Source organism: Anser brachyrhynchus (genome assembly GCF_964034855.1).
Source record: "Anser brachyrhynchus genome assembly, chromosome: 17".
Lineage (NCBI taxonomy): Eukaryota > Metazoa > Chordata > Aves > Anseriformes > Anatidae > Anser > Anser brachyrhynchus.
Genome location: NC_137710.1, coordinates 10,001,168 through 10,018,764, shown reverse-complemented (window position 1 = coordinate 10,018,764; position 17,597 = coordinate 10,001,168). Strand labels below are relative to the sequence as shown.

General features: G+C 47.1%; 2 protein-coding genes and 1 long non-coding RNA gene across 3 annotated transcripts; 1 reads left to right on the top strand and 2 right to left on the bottom strand.

The window, feature by feature from the left end:
• Positions 1-781: 781 nt before the first annotated feature.
• Positions 782-6,827, bottom strand: GSTT2B (glutathione S-transferase theta 2B). The gene is made up of 5 exons (XM_080559962.1): positions 6,616-6,827; positions 4,391-4,478; positions 3,615-3,765; positions 2,830-3,006; positions 782-1,960 (listed from the first exon to the last, which is right to left on the bottom strand). Exons 1-5 carry the CDS (start codon positions 6,725-6,727, stop codon positions 1,760-1,762), a joined length of 729 nt encoding a protein of 242 aa, XP_080416088.1. The 5' UTR covers positions 6,728-6,827; the 3' UTR covers positions 782-1,759.
• LOC308179582 lies at positions 5,834-9,904 on the top strand. Its single transcript, XR_013940430.1, has 2 exons — positions 5,834-6,078; positions 9,002-9,904. It is a non-coding gene; the product is annotated as an uncharacterized lncRNA (long non-coding RNA).
• On the bottom strand, positions 7,723-17,574 carry DDX51 (DEAD-box helicase 51). Its single transcript, XM_080559957.1, has 16 exons — positions 17,318-17,574; positions 16,906-17,234; positions 16,317-16,555; positions 16,036-16,186; positions 14,999-15,144; positions 14,579-14,650; positions 14,282-14,388; positions 13,662-13,770; positions 12,896-13,041; positions 12,026-12,224; positions 11,221-11,336; positions 11,004-11,120; positions 9,997-10,098; positions 9,396-9,459; positions 9,006-9,140; positions 7,723-8,263 (listed from the first exon to the last, which is right to left on the bottom strand). The coding sequence occupies exons 1-16, from the start codon at positions 17,338-17,340 to the stop codon at positions 8,237-8,239; spliced, it is 2,082 nt and encodes a 693-aa protein (XP_080416083.1). The 5' UTR covers positions 17,341-17,574; the 3' UTR covers positions 7,723-8,236.
• Positions 17,575-17,597: the final 23 nt, after the last annotated feature.

Here is a 17,597-nt window from a genome sequence, read left to right as displayed (position 1 = left end):
ACTCTCAAGGCCAGAAGAAAGCTGCTGTCACTGAGTTTTCTGGCTGGAGTTCAACAGGCTGTCCTCAACAAACATACCAATAAAAATCAGGTGAGAAGACAAGTATCCTCTGCCTGTGTCAGCACAGAAACTGAAAGAGTTTGGGGGTAAATCTGTTTTTTTCACCAGTGACGTTTAGGATTTCCTGCAGGTTGGAAGAATGAAAAGGGGACCGGCCTGCTTGGCTGGTGTATCTCGGCCCTGAGGGACGTGCATTGCAAGCTCTGGTTCATGGTGCCCTTTTGAACTAGAGGGCAGGTTTACTCAGGAAACTCAAACACAGAAGAGACAGCTGGCTTACCCCTCCAAAACAGCAGGTCCTGGTGAGAGTGTGAGACTGGTTTGAGCAGCTATTTTCACCTTTTCTGAGCACTGAGTCACTTAACCTGCTGTGGTATGCTGGGGGTGGCTGAGGTGGCCGACATCTCACCCCCAGCATACCACGCTGCCACCACTGTGGGTGGTGTAACCATCTAGCAGACCACAGCGCGGAGACAGACAGACTTCCAGCTGCAACTGATGCTTAATAAGGAGGAAAAAAACAGTCCTGGAAACTAGAACCCTCGTCATGGCTCTTACCTGGAAATGGAAGGTTACAGAGACAGGAAGAGGACAGGAAGGCAAGAGGGGTACAAAAGGACACAGCCAAGAGGTTATGAAGGCAGCTACGCAAGTGTGTGTAATGAATCCATGACCGCTCCCTTCCAAATCCTGTTTACAAATCCAAACAGAACTACACATGGTAAGTGTAACCATTAACTTTACTGGAGAATCTGACACGACAGAAGAGTAGTGGAACATTGACAGTATTGAGGCACTGGCCGGTTCACCAGCTCGGCACTCCACTCACCCTGGGGCTGGTCACCACAGCTCCCTCTGCCACAGGTACTGGCCCAGCCACAGCAGCGTTCAGCAGTGCAGAACCTGGCTTAAATGTCTTCCATCGAGCTGACAGGGCAGCTCGGGGGAAAGGACAGAGCACCAATATGGCTTGAGGAGGGGGATTGTGTGGTTGGCAGTGGTTTCACCTAGAAAAGCAGCTTTTCTCAACTGTGCAGTCTGTTCTTTGTAGATTATGGCAGAAGTCTACAGTTGAGGACCTTTATTCATGGGATTCACCCCATCCTTCCCAGACCTCACTCGAAAACCTGCACAGCCTCCTCGCTCCTCGGGTGCTGTGTCCCTTTATTCCGACACGTAATGCAGCAGCCTCTAGTGGCCAGGTGCTCCCATACCTTCCTGGGCAGGGTCCCCCAGCCAAGGGCTGGTTCTTGGCCATTCTCTTTACCAAGTGAGCAAAAATCTTCCAACTGGGCTTGCTGCAAAGTGAGTATCTTTTTCTACAACTAAAATGCCTTGTTTCAGGTAGCTCTGTTCTGCCACCCTTTCAGGAAACCTCTGCCAAAAAGGGCAGTTTTGACTAGCCCTGTTCCCACGTGGACTGAATTGCCTCTGTCCTGAAGCAGATCCAGTGGTGGTAGAGCAAGAAAGAAAAGCCTATAGGGCTGCAGCTCATATATCTGTAGTGGACGAGAGAGGAAAGCAGCTCACTGCAGTCTGTTTAAGACTTAGTTCTCTTCCTTTTTCAGTTGCAGAAAGGCTGTAATTGAAGTGCATTTTGTGGAATGGTGTTTTCATATGATTTTTAAAGGAAATGCAGAAATATTAGAAAAAGCCTGCACAAAATAATTCATTTTAATTTGAGTGGAATTAGCTAATTCTAGCTAGACTGCTTTAGGAGCTGGTGCTTGAAGTGCTCCAGCAGTTCAGGTGCAATTTTATCAGCGGTCAAATTCTTGGCGTTCAAGATCCCTTCGTGCGCCTCCTGGCAGAGCTGCTTCCCCACCGCTTCTTCCACCCGACTGCGCCACTCCGCTAACTTTGGCCTCTCCTCAAAGAGGTTGTAGCCAGCACCGACAGGCTGCAGAGAGAGAGCAACAGAACCTGGGCGTGAGGCTTCCTGCCAGCAGTCAGCCGAGGTGTTTGCCAGGGCTGGGACCAGAACGGAGCACAGATGTGCCTCTAGCTCAAGTCAGCAGAAAGTCATGGAGTTTATTAGGTGGAGATCATCTCTGGCTCTTAGCTTGCAGGAAGCAAGAGCTGTCATCCTCAGCAGTTGCTGTCCCCTGTGACCTGCAGCAAAAGCGCAGCCACGGCTAACCCAGGAACTGCCTGACGTGGAACACAGAGGTCCATGCACATCAGTGTCTCATCTAAATACCCGTACTTTCTGTGGCTCATTTTATGACACTGATCCTGGTACTTTGAGAAAATCTAATAGATCTATTCTCACCTAAAATAGAAGGTGATTCTCTTCCTAGACAGCATGGGCAGTGCTTCAGTACTTCTGTCTAGGAATTAGGGCGAGGAGTCCCTATTCTGCCACTTAAAGCAGTGGTTAACAAGGACCAGACATTCAGCTCCCTCAAGACAAACGCAGAGTTTACTTTCTCTCCTCCTGAATTCCTGATCTAAGGGAGCTGTTCTTCCAATCCCTCCTTCATTCTTCTCTGCCTACTTTGTAATTTATCTTTTTTTTTTCCTAGAAGAAATACAAGAAAATGGGAATTTTGTCCAAACTTCTATAGAGAGAAGTGTCCCATCAAAGTAGGAGTTTCCTGGAAAACTCAGTTCTGATCAAAGTCAAAAGGGAACAAGTTTTAACTTCACTAAAGAGTAAACTGTGGAGAAAAAGGTCTGGCACGAAGGAAGTGGTGCTGCAGCCAGCCCTTGGCCTGGCCTGCCCACAACCCAACTTGCGTATCCAACAGCATTGCAGCTGATTCTCACCTGCATGAGCTCCACCAGCGCTACGAGGTCTGCCAGGGAGATCTCGTTGCCCACGATGAAGGGCTTGTCCTGCAAGAACTTCTCCTCAAACTGCTTCAGAACAACGTTCAGCTCTTCAGTAACACCTTCCAGTTTCTCCGGAGACAGTGGCTGGCCCGTAAGGAGAGGCAGCAGCACCTGACAAGGAGAAGAAAAAAGTTGCTTTTTTCATGTTTCCCTCCAAATTTAGTCCAGGCCTCCACCTGCCTTCTTCTGAGGATCGTCCACCAGCCATGCACAAGAACAGCTGGTACTGCTCCTCTCCCATGACAGATTAACATTAGTGTCCATTGCTTCCTGTCTGTCTGTGTCTCCTCCCTAGAAAGTTTGAAATTTCAACCACAAGTGTCTTCTCTCAGGGGAAGGCTGCATCATCTCCAAGCAGCTGCATTTTGTTTTCCAGTGGGAGGTTCATTCTTACCACGAAGCTGGGCAGAAGCCAGCGAGCTGTATCTGCTGTTTGCTGCTCACCCAGGACACACACACGGGACGTGCTGCTCCAGACTGCATCTACAAGGGACGAGCCCCACAGACCTCAGGGCGTGCATGGAGCTGTGGCTACGGCATGAAGGATACGGACCAGTTCAGTTAGGCAGAGACCTGGCTCCGCTGATCAGCCACATCAATCCCAGATCCAGTTTTGTTCCCATCTGTCACCTTGCCTGTACATTTGCTTAGAAAGGCCTGGCACACGGGGCTACTTCCTGGGCTGTAACACTCAGTTTTTAAGTGTATAATGATCTTACCTTAGTTAAGAACAGCTTGCTCCCCTTCCCACGAATGTTGACATGCTGCCATGACAGGTACTCATCCACCTTAGCCCGTTTCTGCAGGTCAGCGGGGTACCAGTGATCAGGAGTCTTGAATTTCCGGGCCAGGTACAGGAGGATCGCGATGCTGCCAGCGAACAAGACAGAGCAGTGATCAGGCAATCTGAGATGAAAGCACCTTGTCTTTTCTCCCTCCCCCGAATTTTGCATTTGCATTAACTGTCAGGTAGTCACGGCACATGGCAGAGTTTGTGCTGGCTTGACCAGCTGCTCGTGGACAGCAATTATCTGATATATCAGCACACTGAGGCAGACATGGCCTGCTGTACAGTTAGCCCATGGACATTTTTGAGCAAATATGAACCGCAGAATGAGTTCACACCAAATCAGAGCTTTGCGTTGCCTGTCCATCCTGCAGCAGGTGCCTTCTGTCAGATGTAGTGCATTGAACTACAGCCCTCCGCTGATGGCAGAGAGCTGGAGAACATGTGGACAGGTATTTTAGCTCAGAAACACTGCCTATATGCAAGGTGGCTCCAAGCAGCAGCTCACGGATTTTTCCCACTCAATGCTGGTTGAGTTGCTTACAAGAGAAAGCTTCCCGTAAAACACAAGTTTATTTTATGTACGAGGAAGAGGCAAGCAACTGTCTGCGCTGAAGTCTCCCAGTAGAGATGCAGCAGCACACTGGCAGAATCCAAGCGTAGGACAACCAATACTTCAGTAGAGGGTTGAGCTTATTCGAGCCTTACCTCTCTGCTAAGGTGAAAGAACCGTCCTTTAGTGCGGGCACTTTCATCAGCATGTTCACCTTCCTGAACTCCTCGGTCCTGTGCTGCCCTGAGGAGGGGAACAAGACATTTTACTCGCCATTGATGCTCAGCACCCATCTGGGAACACCTGAGGAGTCCATGGGGACCATCTGGCCTCACGTTTCCAGCTTTGACTGTACAAGTACAGTCCTGTTTAAATTTATAAGCAATCGAAAAGTGCTGCAGGGTGAATACTGGCTTTGCCCTATGATGTCAGCTTATTGCCTGCATACCAGAACCGTTCTGACCTTTGTCAAGAGGTTGTTAAGAGTCCTTTCATACCAGCAGTGCTTGTCAAATCAGGACTGTATCAGCACAAAGTCTGTGCTTGGAGGTTACCTGTCAGGGTACAAACCTAGAGCGAACACCAAACCTAGAGCTTGGAAGAAAGGGAAAGGGATCTCAGTATCACAAAGACGATGGGTTAACCACAAGGACAGTGAGAAAGCAAAGTTTTTTGGTTTTGTTTTTTTTTTGGTCTGGAATATAAGGTAATTTACATTCAACTATCTTTTTAGCCCTCAGACTAAATAGATATTTTCCCGCAGAAAGTAGGCAGAGAGCGAACCTGACTGGAGATGTTTTGTTCATTTGAAGTCTCAGTGTGCTTCACTACATCTAGACCCAATCCCACACACCTTTGTTTGTGCCAGCCTTTTCCAGCCCCCTGGCTTCAGTCATACTTGTGTATCTGTATTCAGGTTTCTCTAATATCTAACCCTCTGCATGAGTCAACTGAGAATCTTTGTGCCCGGGGAGATGCTCTGGAAAAGGTCTTAGTTTTCCTAGCACTTGGCAAACCTGATTTGTGACTATTCCCCTTGTTATTTGGCTTGTAGCCTGTCTCCTCCACCCCTTTTCAAAAAGACACTGTCATTTCCTACACGCAGGTCACAGATTCCGATCCTCGGGTGTCTCTGGAGTGTTGTGTGATTTTTATCTCTTTCTCACTCTTTCCCTGTTTCCTTGAGACCTACCCTACTGGACCCAACAGCTTTTCAGGTGGGCCACAATTGAACCAGCTGCCAGCACAAATCACAGCGTCCGTCCCCTCACTTGGTCCTTACGTACTGAGACACTGGCAATACTGAGACACTGGCACATGTCACAGCACAGTGCATCCCCCAGGGAGGGCTCATTCTGGGGCCAGTGTGCCCTCTGTCCAGCACCCAGATCCTGGGGTAATTGAGCCCAGCTCTCAGGAGCCCCCCAGAGGAAAGGGAGGTGCGCCAGGAGTGGGATGCACCTTTAGCATTCCTGTAAGCCAAACTGCCCCTCTAAAATCCATTGACCAAATGCAAACGCTGTCACCACTGGGCACAGAGCACTGGAAAGCTGTGACTGATTTCACTTCTCTTCCTCTCAGTTTCCTGACATCTCTTTCAGTTTCTCCGTTCCCGTAATGCTCTCACGGCTTGCCCACCAGTCTCCTCTTCGGCAGCTCTGCATCACGCCACAAGAGCTCGCTGGGAAAGAAGGGAAAGGATGGGCTTACCCCCAGCTGCAAGGAACAGCAAAATCTGTTCCTACCGAGAGGAGCGAGTGAAGAAAGAAGCAGCGAGGCGTGTTCAATGAACAGCCAAGGCATGAAGGGGAACACCCAGAGCCTCAACCACAACACGCCTGAGGTTTGTTTTTTTAAAGCTGGAGCCTCTTTTGTTTCTTTATCAGTTTCAGCCCCAGAAGCCTTCTCACCTTACTTGGTTCTTCAGGCCAATACGTTAACTCAATTTCAAATCCTGCAGAGCTCTGAAAAGGCTGAAGGACAGTTTTCACCAGCTTTTCTTGCAAAGAAAGGAGATGCAGATCTTTGGGCAACCTTTGGCAGAAAGATAGCCTACCTCTCGGGCAGGTGCCTACCATCTCCTGGTTGGCTTCCAAACAACCTGAAACGCTTCCCTTCCGGAGCTCACAGCTTTCAGATTCCCGGCCACCGGGCTGTCCCCCCACGCCTTCACCATCCTCGTGAGCCTCTGCTCAGCCCCGTCAGGATGAGTGCCACGGGCAGCAGGACCCGATGCAGCACCCAGGGGTACCAGCTGCCCCGGGTGGGCAGGACAAGCCCCCACCTGCAGTTCCCGTTCCCGTTTACGCGAGGCACAGCCCCGGGCCCAGAACCCCCCGATTGGGGTTCCTGGGGGGCTCCCCCCGCCGCCACCACTCACCCTTCATCAGCTCCACGTGCTTGAACTCGAAGGGGATGTTGTTGGTGCGGGCGAAGATGTAGAGCGCCCGGCAGGGCTGCGACAGCAGGTCCAGGTACAGCTCCAGCCCCATGCTGCTGCCGCCGTTCCCTCCGCCGGCAAGGCTCGGATGGGATCGGCCCGGCCCGGCCCTGCTCGGCCCCGGAGCCCCCGCCCCGTTAGCGCCCGGCCCCGCCCCGCAGGGCCGAGCCGAGCCGAGCCGAGCCGAGCCAAGGGGCGTGCTGCGGGGCGGGCTCTCGCCCCCTGCCATTAGAACCCGGTGTAGTGTCAGCGGGAGTCCATCCTGAGCGGTACAAGGGGACATGGTCTGGCGGGTGCTATTGGCGGTAGGGGGGCGGTTGGAGCAGATGATCTCGGAGGTCTTTTCCAACCTTTACGATTCTGTGATTGTCTATCATCGTGTAAGGATGAGGAACAACGCCAGGAGCAAACTGGATCGGCACACCAGCGGCAAAGCCCCAGGTGTGTGCCCAGAGGAGCTCAGAGCTCTGGTTTTACTCTCCTGCTCCACCATCCGTGCTCAGCAAAACCAGCCTGACAGCGCAGAGGAGGACACTCAGGCAGCAGGAAGGCAGATGCTGGCTTCACTGCTACAATCCCCCCTTTACAGTATGCAGCCACCTCTCTTGCCATCCATCCCCCCAAGCTTTCCAGCACCTTCCCCTTCCTTTTTCTCCGTTAATGTATTGCTAACACCGGTGTACAATTATTTTGTTTTACAAAATAACAAGGCAGTGCCGGGGCACTTCCTGCTGAAGGTCTTCAAGGGTGGTTGGAGGCTACAGCTGCGTGGTAGTTCTAAGCCTTCTGCCCGGGGCAGCTAAAAATATCAGTGGCATGTGTCAAATACAGACTTATGGCTCATACTGTTACTAGTTGACTGCAGACATTAGACATTTTACCCTGCATTAATACTAGCCTCATATGTAACAGTATCTGCTGCTACCACTGCCCCTGAATGAAACAACGCAGGCAAGGAAACACCAAAGGCACAAGACTGCGCAACCAAAAATCCACTCAGCGCTATCTCCATCCCGGTACCCAGGAATCTTTAACAGACACTGAATGTTTTAAAAAATATTTATACATAGTATTTATTTAAAAGTTCCAGGCCCTTCAGCCTAGAACAGCTCTTCAAACAGTATTCTGTTACAGACACTGCACAGGTTTTTACGCTTTTATGCCCTTGCAGATACTGCTCCTTGCACGGTACAGCAGAACCGTGACCTGGCCCAGTTCAGAGGCAAGAAGGGCACAGCCCAGACCTTTGGTGACCAGCAGTTCCCTGAGGCACAAGCTTCCAAACAGTGTCAAGCTCTTCGCTGGTTTTACATATGCCAGTAGGGTATGATGCAAAGTCCTTTTTAATGCATTTTTTTCTTTTTTGAAAACCAGTAAATGAACTGTGTTACCCGTGTCCTTGAAATGGAAACAAGGTCTGTAATAGCTGACTTAAGATATGATAAACTAGAGGAGACAACCCTTGAGCTCTGGAACTGTATCTCTGTGTTACGGTGCTACGTAGTATAGTCCAGCTCAGCAGCTTCAGCGCGATGAAACAGCCTCCTCTGCTTGCATTCGTTCAGGCTCGTTTCTGTGCTTGCTCACCCTATTCAAAATTAAAGTTGAGAAGGTGACTGAAGATGCTCCTGCCTCAGGGTCACACAGAAGGGACTTCAGGGAGCAAAGGGACAATTTAATGATCTTTTCTGCCCAGTTCTCTGACACTCCTAATCTGCAACTCAAAATCATAGTTTTTCAAGGACAGATGTTTATCAAGAGTCCTCAAAGTAGAAAGCAGAACACTTCCCCACACTGTACAGCACAAGAATGTCCATTATGGATCCCTAGTCCACCAATCTGACAAGTTAAATGCTACCCTGCTTCTGTCTGAAAGCTCTCAACCTTCCTAATGGTGTGTAAGGGAGGGACTGTGGATAAGGCTTTCCTGGCTTGATATACCCAACTTGAGCATGGCTGTAAATCAACATGGTTGTAAATTACCGTCTTAAAACTCTGGAATGACAAAAGGCAACTCAATCTCTGCATTTCGTTTGCTTGCCTCTGGATAGCTGCCAAAACCCAAGCTCAAGAGATGAAGAGAAAGCCAGTAGAGTAAAGGGAACACCATAAATACTGTCTACCCTTCTAACAGAAAATCTTCCTCCCCTCCCAACCCTTTCCAAGTACTTCATAATGATGCACCCAAAAAAGCTTCCTTCATACTGACATAGAAACAGCTCAGTTAAAGAGAAGGTTTCTGGACTCTGATACTTGTGCTCGTCATGAGTTGCAATGAACCGTGTAAGCTGTAGTTTGATTTTTAAAAATTTCTTTCCTGTTGCAGTTACCTTGACTGTCTTCTCAAGCTTAGACAGAGCTTCCTCATATTGCTGCACCAACGGCTTTAATGACTTGCCCTTCACCAAGTGCTTCTTTATGTCCGGGATGCCAGCATCTTTCAACATCCGCAGAAACCTGCGTTCCTGTGTAACAAAACAGATACAATAGAAGAAGAAATGAAAGTACCTCCCCTTCACTGGAGTTGAGACACCCCACTGCCTATCAGCTAGAAAATGTGCACATTTTGGAACATGCTGCCTAGTCAGGGAATAACTGAATAGAAATTTCCAAGTACAAAACTCAGCTGACTGGAGAAGATGGAAAGTTGTATGACCCTTATCTTCCCTACTCTCCTCTCTATGCTTCCTTTTCAAATGAATTTTATACCAATGACATACCTGAATTCTAAGGACCATGCTGAAAGCTAAGCCAGCTTTTCCTGCACGAGCCGTTCTTCCAACCCTGAAATCAGAAAAAGGAGCATCCAGTCAACTTAGCCATGTAGTTGCTGCCACTATCAGCTTCACAAGTCCCATTATGAAATTCTTCAGATGTAAGGAAAGTATGATTCTAAGATTTTTAGTCTAGCACAGCAGGCCTAGCCATATGTTACAAAGGATGAACATTTCCAGGGCTCATTTACAGCTGCAGAGCCTCTGCAGTCTTCTAAGCATCTGGAAACTTAACTTGATGCTGTCCAGGACAATATTTCTAACTCCTGTAAAATACATTGTGTATAACAGGGTTATACAAAAGTTCTAGTTCTATATTCTAGTTCTATTCTACTTCTCTATTCCAGTTCTCTATTTTAATAGTACATTGCTCTGGTGATGCTAGGAATTAAATTCTGATTTAAAAAGCTATTTGCATATTGAAGTTAAAAAAATAAATAAATCGAAAGCTAATAGAACACCTTTTAAGTGCATGTTACTTATGCTAAATATTTCAAAGAAAACCAAGCTCAAATATCTTCCTTTTGTTCCTGGTCATCTTACCTACCGGTGAATGTATGCCCTGATGAACTGAGGTGCGTCATAGTTTATCACACAATTCACTCCTTTAATGTCAATCCCTCGAGCAGTGGCATCTGTGCTGATTAACCTGGTTTTAAATACATAGTCATTTTTAGGTAATTCCTCTTGCACTACACACACAAAAAACAACTGAACACAGCACAACTCTTGCTAATCTCTGCTCAAACTGGGTAGCCAGCTTCTGACCTCTGAGCAGGAAAACAGCACTATATATCACTCCCTTACGTAAATGGCGTTATTAGCTGTCTGTTCTAAGTTCCACTGCAGCTGTACATGAAAAGCTGCTTGGTGTTTCCAGGTTCTCCAAACACACGACACTGATCCAGACAGCTCCCAGCACACCAGAGGTTACAAACACGTAAACCATCTGAAAACTTCTTAAATGTACTGAATGCACACAGCAAGGTGTGAAATTCCAGTGGTAAAGGAAAAATTTAAACACATAGGGTTTGGACAAAAAGAAAATCCAGAAAATAATATTTACCTTCTTCTCAGGGACATTTTATAGCTGCAATCCCATATGGTTACCAAAATCACAAAGTAAATCAAAAAAATGAATAGAAGTAAAACTGTCTGACAGTCTGATTGGGGGTTTCTTTGGTAGGAAGCACTAGTACTATATGTAGTTCTAGCAGCAACATCTATTTTCTTCCAGTAAGCACCAGATTCCCCTAACCACAGAAAGTAAAGCTAAGATTTTTCAGAACTGCATCTACATTTTGGGCAACAACATGAATAAGCAGAAACTTCTACTGCTTGTTATAAAATAACACAACAGGCCAGTTCACGTGCAGGTGTAAATACAGTTCATAAGTCAAAAGACCAAGTCCCACACCCATTTTTTAAATTGTTTCCCACATGCTCTGTTTTACAGGGGACCCTGTTTAAGTATCTTCTTGATTCTAACTACCTTTTCATGCTAGAAATAACCTATAGTGGAAGACATGCAGGAAACTTATTTAAGATACTCACAGTTGTATCTTTCCTTGTTCAAATTCTTTCATGGTTCTCTGTCTCTCATTGGGGGGTAACCGGGAAGAAAATTCAGCCACGGTGATTCCACCGAAGGCCTGAACCAGCAGGAACAATCTGTAGGCAAATGGGATAGAAATGGTCACTTCATTACCTAACTCTGTAACATCACTACAGTAGGTATGTGCCAAGTGATCTCATTAATGTGTTCATTCACCTGTGGGACGCCTCCCTGGAGTTGGTAAAACACAACACCCGGGTAAACTTCATTGTCAGCATGAAATGCAAGAGGAGCAAAGGCTTGGAATTCAGGTCACAAGGCACGTAACATTGCTGCAGTCAGCAGGGAAGAAATTCAGAGACAAAAATTATTTCTTGCCAGGCTACCTTCACTGAAACCCACCACCTGCCTGTGACCTACATAGGCTTGGATGTTTTGCAACTAATAGCAACAAAACCGGACCCCACAATGTCACTGCCCTTAGAACAAGTCACAGCAACGGGCTGGGAGAACACAACACAAGGTAGAGGTGGGAGCACTATGTTGTTCGAGTGATCTCACTTCTCCATGGCAAGTAACAACATGCACTGCCTTCTTGTCTACTGGGTGACCTGTAACCACACGCCTTGAAATGCATGTTATACGTACGTATGTAAAGCACAGTTGAAAAGTACTAATACATTATTACTTCATATCTCCACTCCCTATTGATAGCAAATTTAATTCTGCATGAAGACAGTTGAATTCTAAAGAATTCTAATCCTAACCAAATGAATGCTTATCCATTTGCTCATTACTCAGCAAAGGCAGAGCTCTCTGGGTCATAAATACTGCCAAAGCCACTTTCTCCCAGTACCTCTGTATCACAAGGCATCATATGAAAGCTGTATTAATAGATAGGCTACAAACATTATTCCAAAGTTAAACTAATCTTCTAGTATAACTTATTCAAGCACCTCGTTTTTTTTAACAGCTACCAAATAAAGTTACTTTAATGGTTGCAAGAGAATTAATGTTATACCGATAGCCCCTCAGGGAGTGTGTATTTCTCTTCAGCATCTTGTTCAGTCTCTGTTCCATCTATGAGTGGTTTTTTCTCAGAATATACAGATGTGAAGAGGCGAGGCTGGAACAAGCCCAACTGCTGCAGTTTCTCTGGGTCCTGGGTCAGCGTGGCTGAAAACAGCAGTTTCTGTAAAGGTATCTGAGGATAGCAGCAGCTGAAATAAATAGTACAGGGAAACTGAGCTTTGAGGTTAGGGCAAAGCACTTCCTCCAGAAGTACTTTCAGGTGATGTTACAAGGGAAGCAATTAACTCTTTTTGATGCTCTTCTCCTGCTCTGGGCCTTTCCAGTGGGTTTTTTTCTACCCTTGTTTTATAGAGTTCAGAGGTGGAACTGGATCAGCATTCTCAACTCAGCTGCACAACACACATTGGTCACCCTTGCTCCCATCCTAGTTCCTTCCTTCCTTGGTTGCTGAACTCAGTTTCTGACACATCTCTATCCTGCTATTTTGAAAACAGCAGCTGCAGACACAGTTCTAGCATTTTCCTTCAAATTCATTACTTAGCTTGCCAGAGGGCATTGCTATAGATAATGTGCAAATGATTCAAACACTTGCAATGTTTGAGGATTCTTTTGATGCTGCTTTAGTCCAGTTAAGGAAAGCCTGAAGAATACAATACGTAGATTTCAGTCTAAAAGATATCCTTTAACACCAGCTGTTTACTGCCTGCTTTTTTGAGCTCTGAAGAAGCAGCTGCCTTAATTTGGCAGACATTTCTCTGAATAAGTAGGCTTTGGGAGTGCCTGTGAGTGTGCTACAAAGCAGGCATCTAAGTGCTGGCATCCATGCAAATGGTTCAAAGAAATGCATTTTGCAACTTACCTTGCTGCTGTTACAGGCCCTGGTTTGGTCCTCTGGAAAAGTGTATTAGAGCCAGAGTCATTTTCTACTTGGAATGCAGCTTTGACAACTTGGTTCAGCCAATTCTGATGCATGTCATCAATCATACGGTCAGCTTCATCTATGATCTGAATTCACAAAGACAAAAAACACTGCTTGTTAAATACTGTCTTGTGCTTAGGCGGCTTGTATTTCTCTTTTGTAACTGTATGCAAGATGTATAGAAGCTTCTATTCCACACAATTTCTTTCCTTGCCTGCTGTTCCTCAAATGAAGACAGAAATTTCTACCTCCAAACTTTTCCTTTTGTTTCAGTTGCTCAGTAGCCAACCCGACACTCAAACTACACAAATTCATTTGCATTTAAATACAATCAATGTCTTTGCATAAAAGATAAAAAACACCTTTATCCAAAATAGGATGGCAGCTATGTCTCTGCACAGACTCCAATATGGTGGAAGCTACTACAGTCTGATAATTTACCCTGAAACTGTTTTTTGACTGATATGGCTTCACTCCAAATTTGTGTCTGAAAGAAGATAAGACAGAAGGGGAAGTACGTGGATGCCTGGGTGTCACGAGTTGGAATAAAACTTCTCATCTTGACACAGCTGCCTGAGCAATCTAAAGCAAAGACCAAGACCACAAAACAGTTCCAACAGAGACGTATTTATGCACCATGAAAGAACAAAGCAGGAAGATCCAATGGACCTCGCACTAAGGTTGGACACCTGCGGAGCTGACTCACCAGGAAGCGAAGCTGCGTCAGGTTGAACCCCGGGGTCTTGCTAATGTGATCTGCGAGCCGCCCCGGCGTAGCCACAATGATATCAGCAAGGCTGCGGTAGCCTGTCACTCTGAAAGAACAAGCAGCTCATCACTAAGTTTCTCCCTACGCTGTAAGGCACATAAAAGAGATCCTTGGTCAAAAGACCTTAAGATTTTCCCATTGAACTTTTAATTTAACTGAGAAATAATAAAATTCAAACACACAATTTACCAGCACACAAAGACAATGCTGGACACTAAGCCCTATTCTCCATTGTACTACCTGTTTAAGCAGAAAGTGACATTATTCATTGCCCTGAAGAAAAAGCATAATAATTGCAGCAAAATTCTCTAACAGTCGTTTGTACCTGTGGGCACAAGGTAAATGTTTGCATTCTACTCAGCTGGTGAACAGCCCCAAAAATCTAAAAACACAACAACCACAAAGAGGGGTAGTAGCAGGCACTTTGTCATAAACCTACTATCAAAAATCATTACTGCATGATGGTGTGATGCAATAAGCTCCATTTTGACCTCTGTTCACAGAGATTAAATAGCTTACAATCCCCACAAACCTTATCAAAAGAGCATTTAACCTACTTTTTCTGGACGAGCATCTCCTGTTCCTTTGCAAAAGATTTCTGGCCAGTAATCAAAACGACCTTCAGACCTGTCCCATCAGTGTAAATGTTGAACACTTTACTCACCTGCAAAGAGATGTGCTTTGTTAGCCACAACAAAATCACTGAAAGTAATACTTCCCATTAATAACATCAAACCCACTGACAGTGTCTTCAAACTGCACCCAGAACAGCCAGACAAAATATTCCCTGCATCAGCCCTTCCCTCAGCCCAGTTCTGCTCAGTGAGTAGTAGCTGAGGAGCTAAATTATGTACCTGTTGTGCCAGTTCCTTGGTGGGCAGAACAACCAGAGCTCGTACTTGGCAAACTACTCGATCTAGCAGAACCTGCCAAAACAAAGGCCAAATGAGTCTCTGAAAGCAATGGGGTGAAAAGGAGCTTCTTGTATCTAAGCTGGTGAGAAGAGATGGGTATGACACCTTCCAGAGTTTTATGCTTCCGTTTTGCTCCCCTCCATCCTCCCAACTCCTCACACTATGCCTCTTGTCTGCAAAAAGGAATAGGATGCTGAGGTGAAGAGGACTCATACAGCTCCTTCAGACAGCTCTGAGCAAAAAATCTGTCAATTTGCATCCACAAATTCCTTGGCTTTCTAACCTACTTCTAAGTTCAGGATGGGGTCGATTTTGTTCAAGCAAAACATTTGCCCTACGTTTTGCTGGCGGTAAACTCACCTGTATTATTGGTATGACAAAAGACAGGGTTTTACCACTGCCAGTAGGTGCCGAGACACAGATGTCTTTGGGGCGGTATCCTCCCTGCCCCATCAAATACCCATTGGATGCACTCTGCAGAATAGCAGGAATCACCTCTGCCTGAACTGAACAAAAATGGGAATAAACATTAGTCCAGTTCATTAACTCTGTAGATAAGACTCACCTAGGAAAGCAGTGTTTTATACAACGAATCTATTTCCCTATCTGTGCTGTTCTTGCTACAGATGTTTTTGAGTCTTCCTCTCTTACATCTTAGTAGAGATGCTATCTGTCTTTTCCCTGGTTCTTTTTCATTCGTGAGCTTAGCACTGAATACGGAGATTTCCCGTTTCAAGAATTCAGCTATTTCTAGTGCTCAGCATAGATGTTACTGTGTTAAATATTGTTTTCAACTCATACGTGTCTTGTCTTTGTGTTAGGGTGACACTGGGCAGATTTAAAGTCTGTGAATGCTTGTCTGTGAGCATCCTTTTTTTGAAGTACAAACTACACCTATAAAAACACATACTATGCAACAGAGCAATGTAGCAACATCTGCGAAGGAGCAAAATGAACACCTCCTATAGGCTTTGAAGTCATTCAAGTTTGCTGCTCCTTTTAACAGCTTTTTGCTGCTTTTAATGAGTTGAACGGGTTCCCAGACTGGTCCAGTTAGTACAAGAGATGGTGGAAGGCAAGGAAATAAAGCACCTGTACGGAACTAAGTGGAAAAAATGTGAGGATACAGGCAAGATCACTCTCCTTTGGGTGCTGTGAGCTACTACTTCAAAACACATCTTCTGTGACACTGCATTTATGACTAGATATACCAATTTTGATTACTCAGCCTACCTAAGTCTTTGAAAGTAAAGTGTTAAAACTAGTATCATCATTTCACCGCATTAAGTTTGCTTTTGTTCTATATTTTATTTCATTGACCCCATAAAACATACAGCAACAGATTCAGAAATTAGGTAAGTGAATTCAGAAAGAAAGAAAGAGCACTATCAAGGTACCTGGAAAAAAGGACTCTATCCCATTCATCTGCAGCTTTTTCAATAGCTTGGGATGAATTCCTGGGACATCCCCGACTGGAATCAGGTTCTCTTTGATACGTTTTTGCAGTAATTTTGGTTGAGCAAGCCACTGTGGTAAAAAGGGCTGAACCTGAAGTGGGGGAAAAAGAGAGAGTCACAAAGTGTTTCTGCCATCAAATGAGCAATACCATACATTAAAACAAGCTGGTAAGATGCCTGTTCATACCCAACCATCATAAAAATTCAGTCAAGCTAGTTACCTTCTGCACGGGCTTTCTGTCATAATCTCCGAGAACCACCAAGCTGGAAGGTGGCGGAGTTGCTTCTTCCCCTGAGGCTGCTAAGGGCAGCTCCTCCTTTGTGCTTTGGTTTCCTTCAGCTCCTTCACTGCGCGCTTTCTTTCTTTCAGCTCCCTTAGTCTCCTCATCCCTCTTCTTCCTTTTAGATTTATTTTTAAGATTTCTTTTGTCTTCCTGCTGTTTAACGTCTTCTTCAGAATCTAGGTAACAGGAATACAAAGCTGCAGGTCAGAACGTGCTACAAAAACGTGATACAGGGAACATTATACATCACAGAATGTAATCAACAATTTGCAAGCTCATCCTTCCTCTTAAATCCAAGTACAAGAGTCAAACACTGTGGTGGTGACATGGAGGCAAGCGAAGACTATGTTGACACATATCCCTCTTTCCCTTACACCAAATTCACCCCCAAAGCTTGCAACAAGGGGCTTTAGAAAGCAAACTACTCTCAGATAAACTCAGCAAGGTACTCAAAAGGCACCTCGCGAGTACCCCTCTGCCCAGAACCGCCGACCCCATCACGCCAGGCCCCCCCAGCCCCGCTCACCACCGCCAGCTCCATGTTCCTCGGTGGGCGCTGCTCCTCCGTCCTCCTCCTCCTCCTCCTCTTCGCCGCCGCCCGGCTCAGCGCTGCCGCCTGCTGCCCGCTCCGCGGCCGCCCGCCGCTCCCCCCGCGGTCTTCCCCGCCCGTCGCTCCCCGGGCTCGGCGCCTCGCTGCCCGCTGCGGGCTCCCCGCCAGCTCCCCGAGGCCTCTCCTCCCGCTGCCGCCTCAGCTGCCGGGCCCTCGCCTGCTCGCGGAGCCGCTCCAGCAGGACCCGGGCCCGCTCCTGCGCCTCAGCCCCGGCCTCCTCCTCTTCCTCCTCCTCCGCGGCGTACCTGAAACAGCCGAGAACGAACGCGTCAGGCCCGGCCCCCGGCCGACAGAGCCCGGCTCTCACCCTCCCGCCGGCCCCGAGCACCTGGTGATGGAGAACAGCGCCATGGCGGCGCGACGAGGCGGCGTCAGCCAGCGCCGCAAGATGGCGTCACGGGCCGCGACAAGATGGCGTCACGGGGCGCGCGCGACGGCCGAAGGCGCCAGCAGGGGCGCGCGGCGGGGCTGCCCTGAGGTGAGGGAGGCGGCCCTGGCCCCACTACTGCCTTGGCAGCGACACGGAGGAGGCAACGAGGCGGCCTGAAGGCGCCCCCAGAGCCCAGCAAGGTAGAAATCATCCCAGAACACCGCCACACACCCTGCCC

Excerpts from the sequence above, each read along its gene's own strand:
- GSTT2B (XM_080559962.1), bottom strand. The coding sequence starts at position 6,727 with ATGGGGCTGGAGCTGTACCTGGACCTGCTGTCGCAGCCCTGCCGGGCG. Across the intron at positions 4,479-6,615 it reads GCACGTGGAGCTGATGAAGG|GGCAGCACAGGACCGAGGAG; the intron begins GTGAGTGGTGGC and ends TCCCCTCCTCAG. Across the intron at positions 3,007-3,614 it reads GCAAGCTGTTCTTAACTAAG|GTGCTGCTGCCTCTCCTTAC; the intron begins GTAAGATCATTA and ends TCTCCTTGTCAG.
- DDX51 (XM_080559957.1), bottom strand. The coding sequence starts at position 17,340 with ATGGCGCTGTTCTCCATCACCAG. Across the intron at positions 16,187-16,316 it reads ACAGAAAGCCCGTGCAGAAG|GTTCAGCCCTTTTTACCACA; the intron begins GTAACTAGCTTG and ends CCCCCACTTCAG. Across the intron at positions 13,771-14,281 it reads GAGATGCTCGTCCAGAAAAA|AGTGACAGGCTACCGCAGCC; the intron begins GTAGGTTAAATG and ends TTGTTCTTTCAG.